This window comes from Macrobrachium rosenbergii, chromosome 1, assembly GCF_040412425.1.
Source record: "Macrobrachium rosenbergii isolate ZJJX-2024 chromosome 1, ASM4041242v1, whole genome shotgun sequence".
Taxonomy (NCBI): Eukaryota; Metazoa; Arthropoda; class Malacostraca; order Decapoda; family Palaemonidae; genus Macrobrachium; species Macrobrachium rosenbergii.
In genome coordinates this window covers 8,306,670-8,320,406 of record NC_089741.1, presented here as the reverse complement: position 1 = coordinate 8,320,406, position 13,737 = coordinate 8,306,670, and the positions used below count along the sequence as shown (strand labels likewise).

General features: G+C 41.6%; 3 protein-coding genes across 3 annotated transcripts in view; all 3 read left to right on the top strand.

Moving 5' to 3' along the window:
* Positions 1–3,335: 3,335 nt before the first annotated feature.
* Positions 3,336–7,481, top strand: LOC136839334 (uncharacterized). The gene is made up of 5 exons (XM_067105229.1): positions 3,336–4,217; positions 4,383–5,930; positions 6,071–6,203; positions 6,585–6,719; positions 6,871–7,481. Exons 1-5 carry the CDS (start codon positions 3,336–3,338, stop codon positions 7,479–7,481), a joined length of 3,309 nt encoding a protein of 1,102 aa, XP_066961330.1.
* A 515-nt stretch (positions 7,482–7,996) lies between these two features.
* On the top strand, positions 7,997–8,641 carry LOC136839325 (uncharacterized). The gene has a single exon (XM_067105218.1). It carries the CDS (start codon positions 7,997–7,999, stop codon positions 8,639–8,641), a length of 645 nt encoding a protein of 214 aa, XP_066961319.1.
* Positions 8,642–11,277: 2,636 nt separating this feature from the next.
* The window catches only part of LOC136853850 (protein MIS12 homolog), a 337,410-nt gene continuing 334,950 nt past the window's right edge, over positions 11,278–13,737 (top strand). Inside the window, exon 1 of the mRNA XM_067130154.1 lies at positions 11,278–11,811. Within this exon, the coding sequence (XP_066986255.1) occupies positions 11,730–11,811 (82 nt within the window). The 5' untranslated portion in view covers positions 11,278–11,729. The remainder of the gene's footprint in view (positions 11,812–13,737) is intronic.

Below are 13,737 nucleotides of genomic sequence, written 5' to 3'. Positions count from 1 at the left end.
ACCTTTCACTTGGTTCAGGTGTGAGGACTGTATAGCCTCAGGATGTCAAGAGGACATCATTATTACCATTGACGGAGGTAAATGGTACCAAAAGCAAGTAGAGAAGATATTTCAAGAAGAACTTGACAAATAGTCCGGTCACACCAGTGCCTCTCCAGTTCCATGTAATCCACCAGTACTGCCAGTCACTGGCTGGAAGCTATTCCCTTCTGTGGGCACTCAACTGCGTTTGCACTGTATGTCCGACCTGCTTGATGTAAACACGAGCAGCATGGGCACTGGTGCGGCCTATTTTTAGTAACAGGGGCCAGTTGTCGATCGCTGCTATTGCCCCTCGACCCTGTAGAACCAAAACACTGCATTCTCCCTGGTGGATGGCGGCAGCCTTATGCTAAGGGCCGTCTTTGGTTGGCCCGTCAGGGGGGCCATTGTGTGGGGTGCAGCTACCGGTGTGGAGGTGTGTGTGGGAGGGGTTCGCGGTAATTTGTACATGGTTGGGAATGTATGTCCATGCTCTCTTCGCACTCTCATTTGGAGTGTGTGGGAACACTCATGCCAATACACTCTGGGGGAGCATGCCGTGTGGGTCCACTAATGACATTGGCGATCTGCTGACGAGGGTTGGCTAACACTCAAACACCTTGTTAGAGCATCGTAGTTAGTCCGTTAGGGGCATGGATTAGGTTCGATGGGCCAAGACTTAGTCGCCGTTTGGGTCCGTTAATGGCTTCCGGGAACCACTCCGGGGGCCACCACTGTGAGAGAGGTGCAAAATAATGGACAGGAAGACAAGTAGGCTACTGCTGATTTATTGATGTTGTTTTAGATTTAGCTGGCCTTGTGCCAGCACGGGCTCTTGCTCCTAGAGCAGCCCGTAACATTTATTGATGAAAGCTAGCTGCTTATAAAGCGGGATGCGGACGTCTGCATAGCTTACAGAGACCGCTGGTACAAAGATTTACAGGTGACCAGTGGTCAAACTAGTTCCTTAAAAACAGGGCAGGTTCATACAGAGAACATAGTGATAAACAATGTCTGACCTACGAAATAAATAACTTGTTACTTGTACATAATACATGATTGCTTAGAAAGACAACATATACACACTACAATTATGATGATAAATATATATTCCGATCGACCTTAGGTCATGGAAAGGCACTGCAGAAAATGGGATGTTCTCCACAGAGATCCGTTGAGCGGGGACTTTACAAAGTGACTCGGCTAAGGAAAAGTTCTCAGGCTTTTTTTTTTTTTTTTTGCGCTTTGCCATAAATTTAAGATATTTCTTGCTGAAAAAGGAAAGTTTCAAGAGGCGTTTTCAGGTCCCGACTGGAGCCTTTGCCCAGCTCTCTTGCCTAATATAACTGAACTCTTCTCACAACAATTTTTCTGATGTTTTTGTTTACTCATTGTTTTCGTGCGATCTATCTCTTATTGTAGAGCTATTAGGATCGTCTGTTTCATAAGAAATTATTGATTTGAGTTTTCGTTGTGAATTGCCGTCAGTCAGGTAATCGACAGACAAGAACTATGTTACTGTATTCGTGTGAAATCCAAATATATTCATTCGCATGCTTATGTATTTTGTAGAAATATTTACGTCTCTATTGCTTATCGTAATAAGGGTGAAAGAACCACATCTAATTCGAGAATGACACTCTTACATTATTTTGCCTGATTTTTATTATGATTCTAGCATGAAGTCTGGAGTACTGTTTTAGTTATAATATATAATTCATTTTTATGTTTGAAATAACTCTTAGTGAATGCACTGCACCACGTATAGTAATAGTTGAAGGTGTTATTAGATCTTGTTTGTACCTCTCGCCAGAGAAGCCATTAACCGAGGTCAAGAGTTCGGGAGAGAGGAAAGGAAGGGTAGTTGTTCGCCCCCCTTCGAGCCCCTCTGCGGGCGTGTATGCGTGCACTGTATGGGCGTGACGTCGCCCAAAATTGTATTGTCACACACCACCAATTAATTCACTACATTTAACCAATATGTTGAAATTGCGCAATATTATATTTGGAATTTATTTTTGATAACGAACTTGGGTATTGTCTTAAAGCTTTTTATGTACATGTAAACTTTGTAAGTCTGTTTTGTATTCGTGGTTATTGTATAACTTGTCTCTTTTTCCCCAAGAAAACCCGAATGCAGGACGGAACGTACAGCCTCTTGGCTCAACTTTTGAGTACACCTGATATCTAGTGTCATGTAGTGATGTGTGTGGACTTAGAAAGGGTGATTGCCCTTATCCTTTGAACTTTGCTGTAACTTGATTCATTTGAGTGCCATTGAGTTATAATCCCCTTTTGAGTAATTCATTTTATTTGTCTCTTATGTAATTACTCTTTGATATGTTTAACCTTTAGTTATTAAATTAGTTTAACTTTAAATTCAACAGAAGTGTTTCAATATCCCCCCATTTTATTTCATTTTCCTGTGTTTCAGTTTTTAAGAATGGTGAATATAATTTGATCTGATAGACTTGTATTGTGTTCATACTTGAAGGTTACGCAAGTAACATAAAGAAACGAGGTAACATGTAGCGGTAAGGTCTGAAAATCAACCCGAGAGTACTCGCAAGTCAGTGAGGATATTAGTGTGTTATCCTCGTTAGTAATGAATTGGGTTGAGAGATATCTCCCCGTGATTTAGAAACCGCAAAGGGAGCGTGGTGTTGTTACGTAAGGTTTTTAGCGGTTTTTTGACCAAGTAACAACATTAAGCATACTGTGGTGAAACTTTAAAAAATTTTAGGGCCACATTCGGTACGATTTCATTCAACCTTGTTAAATGTATGTTTTTTGTCCAAAAGAACGCTCTCGATCTTGTGTTTACGTTTGTTAAAATGTACGTTTAGCGTCTAAAAGAACGCTCCCTATTTGTTTACATTGTATCAGTATGTGGAAATTTAAGTAGATTTACTGAGTATTGCTAAACTTTACTTATATGACAATTGTGGAGTGTGTTTAATCAGGTATATATGTGTTTGTGTTGTAAAACAATTATTGTTTTGCCCCCTTTATGAGGGTGACGCCTTTTGAAGTTCCCATTCCCTGTGCTGTGTCGTATTTATGCCCGTTCTTTTCAGAGTTTCTTGCTATTTTTATATTGAAGTTGTAAATTGATGTACCAATTGTGTTTTGTATCTTGTTTGTACCGTTATTGTGAATTTTTGAGTGAACTGGGAATTATAAAAAAGAACTGTGGAACCTGTTACGTTCTCCCCAAGCTGTTTGAATTTGAATTTTTTGTGAGAGGAAATAAACGATTGAAGGAAGCGCGCGTTTCTCTCTCTCCCGTGAGAAAGTTGAGTTTTGAGGAGATAATGTCTCACGATGAGGGGCCAGAGGCCCCAAATAACCTACATGGTGCCCAGAACCCGGGATCAGAAGGAAGTGATGAAGATTTTCCTGGATTTCCTGACATTTTGATGAAACTGAGAAGTCTTAGATTGAAGAAAGTCGGAGCTGAAGCATGGCTGCGTTGTGCTGCGAGAAAATTAAGTGGAGTTCTACAAGGCCAACCAAGCTGGCATGAGTTGACTAGCCTAGTGGACGAATTCGACCACCGTAAGTCTAAGTGGGTTGAACTAGATGATGCGGTGCAAGACTTGATCGAAAATCCGGAAGAAGTCAAAAGGTTAGTCTATGAAGCCAACGATTTCCTCAGTGAGGTAGGCCAAACACGCATTGCTGCTGCAGAAGTTTTAGAAAGGTTAGGCAATGGTAGACTTGTGAACTTGAATAGTAGGGCTACTGAAGGCAGTATAATTTCTGCAAGTGAGCCTAGTAGTGAAGCACATAGTGTGAAATTGCCTAGGCTTGAGTTATTAAAATTTGGCGGGAAAATAACTGAGTGGATGCTGTTCTGGGATCAGTTTAAGGCTATTGTTGATGACAAGCCTATGCCTCCTGTTAACAAATTTATGTACCTACGCTCTGTGTTGGAGGGCGAGGCGAGAAGAGTTATACAGGGTCTGGCTCAGATGGCAGCTAATTATAAATCGGCATGTGAACTGTTAAAAGAGAGGTATGCCAAACCAAACAAGATAATTTCCGCCCACATTCAGGATCTAATGCAGCTTGCGTTGTCAAGGAGATCGAAGTACGACAATCAACTCTTGGCATTGCGGAAGTTGCAAGACAACGTGATAGCCCATGTTCGCAGTTTGGAGGCTCTTGGGGTAGGAGGGGACCAATATGGGCTGGTATTGGCGCCCATGATCTTGTCCCTGCTCCCCCACGAGATTAGACTGGAGTGGTCTCGAAGTCAGTAAGAGGAAGGAGACCTTAAAGGGCTGCTGGAATTCCTACAACGAGAAGTTGAGGGGCGAGAAAGGGCTGAGGCCCTTCAGGGGCTGAACCATTGAAAGACTGAGGATCCCGGCGTGGAAAAAAGGCAGAAAAAGCTCATCCAGGGTTCTGCCTCAGCCCTTCAAACTTCATCAGAAGAGAGTGCTTCTAAGCAACAGTGTGCATTCTGTGGAAAGCTGCATCCTAGTGATAAGTGTTTTGGTATAGTGAAGCTCTCTCTTCATGAAAGAGAAGAAGCCATTCGTGGAAAGCGGCTGTGTCTTAAGTGTTTATCTCCTGGCCATTATGCGAGGGGTTGCTGGGCCAGGTGTTCAGAGTGCAAGGGTGGCCATCACCACGCACTTATTTGTCGTAAGTCCGAAGCGATAACCCCTGTAACAGCTAGTGAGAAAACCCCTGAAGGAGAAAAGGTGCGGGGGGAGAGTGAATCTGTTACACATGTGGGAGTGGCTCCTTGTGAGTCAAGGGCTAGGGCTATTAAGCAGTGTTGTGTATTACAAACAGCAAAGATAAAGGTTGTAGGCTATCAGGGTATAATATCTGCAACTGTAATGTTTGATACAGGATCGGATCGATCCTACATTTCCAAGGACTTGGTCAAAAGGGTCAGGCCCAAGTGGCTGACCTCTGAGTATTTATCTTTTTCTGCCTGTGGGGGAGGTAAGGCCTCCAAGGCAGATTTGTGTAGCATTTATGAAGTGATGAGTTTAGGGGCTAATAACCACAAATATAGCTTTAAGGTAGCTGAGATTAATGTAATTTGTCCCCCTTTATGTAGGACCAAGGTGGATCCTAAGTGCTTAGAGCCTTTTGCGCATCTTAACCTAGCTGATGAGTATGGATCCAACCGAAAGATACAGGTGGATATGTTGATTGGATTAGATTTGTATTGGAAGCTGATGCTCCCTAACAAAATTGTGTGTCATGAAGGGCTTGTAGCCCAGGAGATTGTTTTTGGTTGGGTTTTGTCTGGATCCTCAATTAGGTCCAAAGATAACTGTGATGTAGGTGTGCAACTGTTAACATTTTCTAATTTTCAGGAAGATAGCTTGAGTAACTTTTGGGATTTAGAATCTGTAGGTATTCAAGCCCAGGAACCACGTTCTGACGCTATTAAGTCTGACCCTATTCTGGTGCAATTTGAGAATTTGGTAAGTTACAAGGAAGGCCGTTATGAGGTGGCCCTTCCCTGGAAATCAGAGTCTGTAAAGTTAAAGTTACTTGATAACAAACACCATGCCTTGAGAAGATTGGATAATCTGAGTCGTAAGTTAGATAGGGACCCTGGTCTGCAGGAACAATATTATACAGTGTTTGAAGAGTATGAAAGGGAAGGTATTACAGAAGAGATCCCACCCCATCAGTTGGAGGGTGGGTACCCAGTGTTCTATTTGCCTCATAGACCTGTGGTGCGGGAGGCGAGTATCTCCACCAAAATCAGGCCTGTGTTTGATGGGTCAGCTCGTGGCAGTAATGGTGTGTCCCTAAATGACTGTTTAGAAAGTGGTCCTTCCTTAAACCCTGATTTAGTAGAAGTTCTACTGAGGTTTAGAAGATGGAAGGTGGCATTAACTGCTGATATTACAAAGGCTTTCCTTCAAATTAAGGTGAGGAGGGAGGACCGTGATGTTCACAGGTTTTTGTTGAAGAAAAAGGATATTGTAAAACATTTCCATTTTGTAAGAGTACCCTTTGGAAATAAGAGTAGTCCCTTTTGTTGAATGCCACTTTGAAATTTCATTTAAAGAAATACCCTCCCTCAGAGGTGGTTTCTGAATTGCTTGAGAATCTGTATGTTGATGACTGGCTTTCTGGGGCTGATAGCCCTGCTGAGGCCAGTGCAAGATTTGATGAAGCCTGTGGTATGTTGAAGAAGGCTGGTATGTGCCTATCAAAGTGTACTTCCAATTATAAAACCTTGCCCATGACAGAGGATTCTATTGTAGAAGGTGTAAAGGTGTTAGGCTTACAATGGGATTCCTCCTCAGACTGTTTTACATTTAAGGTAGAGAATGTAGATCCCTTTGGGGATATTGTTTGTACTAAAAGAAATGTGTTAAGCCTAATTGCTCGATGTTTTGACCCCTTGGGGTTCATATGTCCCTTTGTTATGCATGCAAAAATACTATTCCAAGAAATCTGGAGATTAGGTCTAGATTGGGATGAACCATTACCTGAGGCTATGCAAGGCAGAGTTAAGTTGTGGGTAGTAGGACTTTCTGTACTTGAATCATTGAGAATTAATCGTTACTTATTTTCAGAATTGTCCTGGAGAGATCTTCCTGCTATTGAACTTCATGCCTTTGGTGATGCGTCGGAAAGGGGGTATGGTGCTTGTGTGTATGTGAGAGTGCCAGAAAAGGGTAATTTCAAGGTAACATTGATTGCTGCTAGAGGTAAGGTAGCCCCTATAAAAAGTTTCCCTCCCTAGGCTAGAATTACTTGGTGCCTTATTGTGTGCTAGACTGGTCGTATTTGTGAAGTCTGCATTGCGGCTGGTCCAGGAGGTTTCAGTTCGATGTTGGACTGATTCCACTGTTGCCCTAGCGTGGATTAAAGGAGAACCGAACAGATGGAAAACCTTTGTAGCCAACAGAGTTGTGGAAATTCAAGGATTGACTCCACCATCTTGTTGGCAACATTGTCCTGGAAAGGACAACCCCGCAGACCTGATATCGAGAGGTGTTTATGCAGAGCAACTCACACAGTCTGATGTTTGGTTAGTGGGTCCTTCTTGGCTCCGCACCTCATCTCTCCTACTTAAGGAAGATGCGAGAGAGGGATTCACACGAGAAGAGCAATGTGAAACAGACACTGTTTGTGTTGCTGTTGAGTCTGATCTGCCCTTGTTTGAGTTTTCCCGATGGAGCTCCTTTCCGAAGGCACTCAATATATTAGGTTGGGTGTTAAGATTTGTTGGTAATTGTAAAGCTTCATCCCTTAAAGCTGGTGGTCCCTTGACTTATGGAGAATTGATGAAAGCCAAGGTCAAACTGCTCTACTGTGCTCAAAGAGAGGCCTTTGCAAGAGAAATAAATGCTCTGGCTTTGTCTCAACCCCTCCCTAAGGGGTCCCCTTTGGTCAAACTTGATCCTTATCTAGATGAGGAAGGGTTGCTGAGAATAAAGGGGCGCTTAGAGAATGCCGAATTGAGTTAAGAGAGTAAGCACCCTATCATTGTCCCTGGTACTTATATTGCTTTGTTGTTGGTTAGTTTCCAGCATGGATTGCTTAAACATGCTGGTGTTGCTGTGCTTGTTTCCACTCTGCGAAACAATTATTGGATCATTCGTCTTCGTCAGATTGCTAAGAGGGTTTGCAGAGAATGTGTCGCTTGTCGTAGAGATATGAAGCCAAGGCCTGTTCCCAGCCGGTGGCTCCCCCTTCCTGAGTTAAGAGTCAAAGCTGCCCCTCCTTTCACTGTTACAGGTCTAGACTTTGCTGGTCCCTTATTTTGTGTTGATTTCCCCTCCAAGAAGTTGTATATTCTCCATTTTACTTGTGCTGTTGTCAGAGCTGTCCACCTAGAGCTTACTGAGTCTCTCTCGGTTACTGATTGCAATTTGGCAATTCGTCGGTTTACAGCTAGACGTGGTGTACCTTCTGTGTTCTACTCTGACAATGCTAAAACCTTTTGGGTGTCTCCAACCTGTTGAAGCAACATTATGGCCCCATGGCCCCCCAATGGAAGTTTATTGTACCTAATGCGCCTTGGTGGGGAGGCTGGTGGGAACGCCTCATTAGATCAGTGAAGGTTGCGTTGAGAAAGACGTTGGGCACTAAGACATTGTCTAGGAGTGAATTAGAAACCACTCTTCATGAGGTGGAGGCATGTATCAATTCTAGACCCTTGACATTTGTAGGTGAAGAACCTGATGTTGCTAATCCCCTTACTCCATCTCATTTTCTTATTGGTCGTTCAGCAGGTTTTCAGGTGGAACTGGCAGATGACTCTGCCTCAGGTGTGACCTCAAAGGATTTGTGTGTGAGAGAGGCTGTGCGCCTGAGTCAGTTGGAGAAATTCTGGAACATCTGGCAATCCGAGTACCTTGGAAACCTGCCTTGCATGGTAAAGGGGTTCAAAGCTAATTGTAATTTAACAAGGGGTTCTGTTGTAATAGTAAAGGAAGAAAGAGTGCCTAGGCTGCTGTGGCCACTTGGAGTTATTACTGAGTTGTACCCTGGAAAGGATGGAATGGTGAGAAGTGCCAAGGTTAAAACTAAACGTGGATTTGTAACTAGACCTGTTCAAAACCTATACAATTTGGAGATTTCAGATATCAGTGAGGAAAGTGTTTGTAATTCCCTGATGAAATAATAAAGGAAAATCCAGTTGTAGGGGATCCCATGGACCCAGTTGAATCAATCACTGAGTCTACTGTAGGTAAAACCCGAAGGGGGAGATCTGTTAAAGTACCTGTTAAACTTGACTTGTAATTTTCAGGTTATGAGATTGTAGTGGAGGTTCTTATGATGATAGGAGTGTTGAGACACTCCCATGGTGGGGAGGATGTTAAATGTATGTTTTTTGTCCAAAAGAACGCTCTCGATCTTGTGTTTACGTTTGTTAAAATGTACGTTTAGCGTCTAAAAGAACGCTCCCTATTTGTTTACATTGTATCAGTATGTGGAAATTTAAGTAGATTTACTGAGTATTGCTAAACTTTACTTATATGACAATTGTGGAGTGTGTTTAATCAGGTATATATGTGTTTGTGTTGTAAAACAATTATTGTTTTGCCCCCTTTATGAGGGTGACGCCTTTTGAAGTTCCCCATTCCCTGTGCTGTGTCGTATTTATGCCCGTTCTTTTCAGAGTTTCTTGCTATTTTTATATTGAAGTTGTAAATTGATGTACCAATTGTGTTTTGTATCTTGTTTGTACCGTTATTGTGAATTTTTGAGTGAACTGGGAATTATAAAAAAGAACTGTGGAACCTGTTACGTTCACCCCAAGCTGTTTGAATTTGAATTTTTTGTGAGAGGAAATAAACGATTGAAGGAAGCGCGCGTTTCTCTCTCTCCCGTGAGAAAGTTGAGTTTTGAGGAGATAATGTCTCACGATGAGGGGCCAGAGGCCCCAAATAACCTACAAACCTTAAGCCCTCCTGCACTAGCTTTGAATGAGACCAAGTTACAGTGCTGAGGAGTTTACTAACTTACTTAAATATACCATGAAGTCAAGAAACATTGCATTTTTATCCAACAAAAGTGCAGTTAAGAAACAATCAACTATATTTCCTGCACCAATTCTTTTTGGGTGATGCCACACGGGTTCACAAATACGCATTTAAAAGTTTAACACACATAATTAATATTTAAAGAACACAACAATCATCAAAGTTACGTTAAGAAGCAAGAAAACATTAACACATTACTGCAAAAATTAACACAACGTTACGTTACTTCGATAGAGGAAACCATAAATGGTCAAAAAGGGATTTCAGAATATTCTTATGAAGAAGTTACTGCAATGGCGGCGACAGTTCACGAGGTGATGGGACTGGATTCTACAAGAACTTCTTTTACTTGCCTTCCTGGAGTTAGCTGCTAAACAGACAGAACTTCACCTTTACACCCTAGAAGAAAACTCGGGAAGAGTATATTGCTTAACACAGTGTCACATCTACAGGGTTACGTAACAAAACATCAATTTAAAAACAAACATTAAGTGCTTTAATCGTAACCCAACATAAAAAAAAGGGGGTTTCGTCCAGAAGGCAAGCTTAAATCACTGGCATGTGCCCTTACAAAAGAAAATAACATATATTCTCCACTGTAATCATACGTCATCTAATTTTATAGAGATGGACAAAATTTGCAAAAAAGGTGTTTTATTACTTTGAATATCAATGTACTAATTTATACCAACTCATTGCTATAGTTAATATAATAAAAACTTCTTCTGTGGAGCAAAAATAATCATATCAACGTATTTTCATAGAAATGGGAAATACATGAAAATAAGTATTCAAGAAAAACTAGGAAATTTTATTCAAGGGGAATAAATGGCAATTTTTGACACATACAGTTCACTTTGTCCATACAATCAACTTTTTTTTTCGCCACATGAACAGTTTGAACACAAGGCTACAAGACAGGGTAAAGCTCGTGTCAGACTTGTTTACCGATGTGAAAACGTTTGAAAATGAACGAAATTTTTATGAAACAGATCAGTGTATAAAACTTTACGCATTTTCCACAGGCAATGCGTTGCTAAATAAAAGAAAAATGTTTAATCTGCCTCAATAATAAAATGTAATGAGACAATAAAACTTCTGAAAGAGGAGTTTATAAATATGTTCAAGGACCCAATTCATTGTATTATCAGAAGAGGTTCCAGGAATTTATCAGATGGAAATAATTGGTTCACAAGCCAATGATACACTGAAAGCCACGGTTAAAGTGTACAGCCTTTTGTAATTTTATTTCTGTCTACCTGAGGAATATTCGGATTTGAAAAGGTTTGCTGCAGGTATGTTTTCAGTTTTTGGTAGTACGCATATCTGTAAACAAACATTTTCAAAAGTGAAACAATAAAAAAAAGTCAAATCGAAACTTAGATCAAGGCTTACTGGTGAGCATCTTTATCAAATTTTGAGGTTTTCTTTTACAAATATTTAGATTGATATTGCTAAGCTTGCAAATAAGATACAACGTCAAATATCTCATTAAAGCTGAGCTAAATATGATTATCCCTATCCTCTCTTTCTGCGTCCAGCAAGAAGATAAACTAATGTTATTATATAATTTTTATTTGCAGTAACAGTACCTATATAGCAATGACCGGCTCGATTTCTATAGATAACGTAATAGAATAAAAACGTGAACTTTCTTCGATAGCATGGATAATTCTAATATGCGTCCTTCGTCTTAATTTGGAATGTTAATGTGGCCCTTTCGTGCAAAAAGGTTGGGGACCCCTGCTCTATTCAAACCCTCTGTCTCTGCATTCAGCATATTAGAATTCACTATCCTGAACTGTACATCTTCACCCGCTAAGTGTTTTACCTGCTATTGGCACTTTTCAGAACAAAGGTTTTTCTTACGTTACCCTTTATAAACTTTTACACACCTGGTTTGTTGTAGCTGACATAATTATTATACTTTCCTGTGGGGCAAATACAGGCGTGTTCCATTACAGGGAAGAAGAAGAAGACGAAGAGGCAAATGTCACCAAACTCAAACCGTTAACGAATAGCTGGAGTCCAACTTCCAAGTTCTAAGTACAAAGCCCGAAGTTCCCAAACATCAATCATAACCAACAAATAGTTGTTGCTGCTGCAGTAACAGTCTCTCTCTGCGCTGTAGCTTTTGTACAAAGCTGAAAACAAAAATCCTGCCCAGAGATCTTGTGTTTGTGGAAGGCGATCATAGTGGGCGAGTCGCCAGCAATTCGGTGGATTATGGCAGCGGTAGACACTACGAGCAACGAAGACTATGAAACCCAACTCTTTGAGTTCTCACCCAAAGCCTTCTTTGATGAAGGTCAGTGTTGGCTATTTATTTCCTCTATATATGCTAATAAGTTTATTGAAATTTAAGGTCACTTATAGATAGGCGAACAACGACGCCTACCCAGATAGGCTGTCGGTACCTTCTGTGGTTTTAAGTTTGGAAAGCTCGCTTCCGCACGCTAACGACAGTAGCTTAGCCTTAGCATAAGGTCACAACAGCCCCTCTGCTAACTGCAAATATATGTCTGTTTATTTGCCTAGACTTATGAAAGGACATAGCCTAACGTCAGTGGGAGACGCAGAACGACGGTCGAGGTTTGTTCTGGGAAACGTTTTCTGAGGACCTCCAAAATTCCCCCTCACTTTTTTCTCTCTTTTTTTCTTCTTTTTTGGGCATACCCGAGGCTAAGTGTCATTAGGCTTTGTTGAAATGGCGACTTGTGGTACTGATCTTCGGATTTGGCCTGTGGAAACAATGTAGTTCGTTGCCTCAAAATCCAAAATCCATAAAAAACGGACAAGTTTAGGCTATATTGTTGCACGTTGGGCTTAATCATATTTTCCACGATTTAGCTTCATGTGTGTCTTGGATATTTTTGAAGTTTGTTTCATTACTAATGAGTACTTTTGGAGAAAGTTGAGCCCACCCATAGGCTATAACCCACAATGTTGGGATCACTGTGGGAAACGTGCTTTTCGGGTGAGGGAGAACGCAGAACGAATGAACTCGTGAATGAGTTTAACTGAACTTAGGGGTGGGTGTATTACCTAGCTTGGGGAGAGAGAGTGCATGGCTCTGCCCTCTCGTTACCCCCACCAAGCCTAACCTAGGACATCAGGTCCTTACCAAACACTAGACTCCTAACTTAACCTAGGGCACTGGGTCCTTCCCAAGCCCTAGACACCTAATCTAACCTAAGGCATTGGGGGTAATTTTTCGGAAAACTCCAGCCAGCCATTTCGGAAGGTTCCAGTTAGCCATTTTTGCATGAAAAACCATTTTGGGTTTTTCATTCAAAAATGGCTAGGAAATGACAGGGCACTAAAAGAACCTGAAAATACCAACGTGACGTAACCTAGGGGTGTTTACTGGTTACAATTTTGCCGTGTTAGCTATGGAGGGGGCCGGTACTGTGTTACCTTATAAGTCGTAATTTGATTAATTATTTTCTCTGTTATTAAGCATTTGCGAAGGTCATGTATTGAGAAGAAAGTTTTCGTTTTGATGAGTTTTATCCAAGAAAAATATAAGTTGTAATGTGGGAGGTGGCTGGAGTCTTCCGAAAAATAACCGCATTGGGTCCTTACCTATCCCTTAAACCCCTACCTAACCTAACCTAGAGAGCCAGGTATTTACTTAGCTTGGGGGTCTTTGCCTCCTTGGACCCCTAACAAAACTTAGGACACTGTGTCCTTACATAGGCCAGGACCCCTATCTAACTTGAGCTAGGGTACTGCAAATGAAAATGAGAAGGCTGCAACCCACCCAGCCACACTTGACCTAATCTAGGGCACCAGGTCCTTGTCTTAGTGCGTGATTTGTTCATACACAAATACAAACTTTCGATCTTTGCATAGGATTTGTTCCGACACTATATACAAACCATTGGTCCTGTACATTAGGAATTACTTTCAGCGCAGCTGGAAACGACCGTTGAACTTTTGAACAAGGTGGTTAGGCAGTTAACTACCATCCAGGAGGCGGGGGGTACCGCCTGCCCGGATGTAAACATCCCAATTTGCTTTTGGCCGTCGTGCGCTGCAGACATGCTTCTCGCTCTCTGCCCTGATTGCCCTTGAGCTGTTTTTCTTGGTGGGATCTTTCTTGTTTGTTCTTATTATAAGTGTGGGTAAATCTCGTAAGCCCTCCTTCCCCCAGTGTGTGTGTCCTGGGGTGGGAGGAAAGAAATGTAACACCTTTTGCTCTAGCGTGGATATGGACCCACACGCCCTCTGC

Excerpts from the sequence above, each read along its gene's own strand:
- LOC136839334 (XM_067105229.1), top strand. The coding sequence starts at position 3,336 with ATGTCTCACGATGAGGGGCCAGAGGCCCCAAATAACCTACATGGTGCC. Across the intron at positions 4,218-4,382 it reads GAGGGGACCAATATGGGCTG|ACTGAGGATCCCGGCGTGGA; the intron begins GTATTGGCGCCC and ends AACCATTGAAAG. Across the intron at positions 5,931-6,070 it reads AGGCTTTCCTTCAAATTAAG|AAATACCCTCCCTCAGAGGT; the intron begins GTGAGGAGGGAG and ends TTTCATTTAAAG.
- LOC136839325 (XM_067105218.1), top strand. The coding sequence starts at position 7,997 with ATGGCCCCCCAATGGAAGTTTATTGTACCTAATGCGCCTTGGTGGGGA.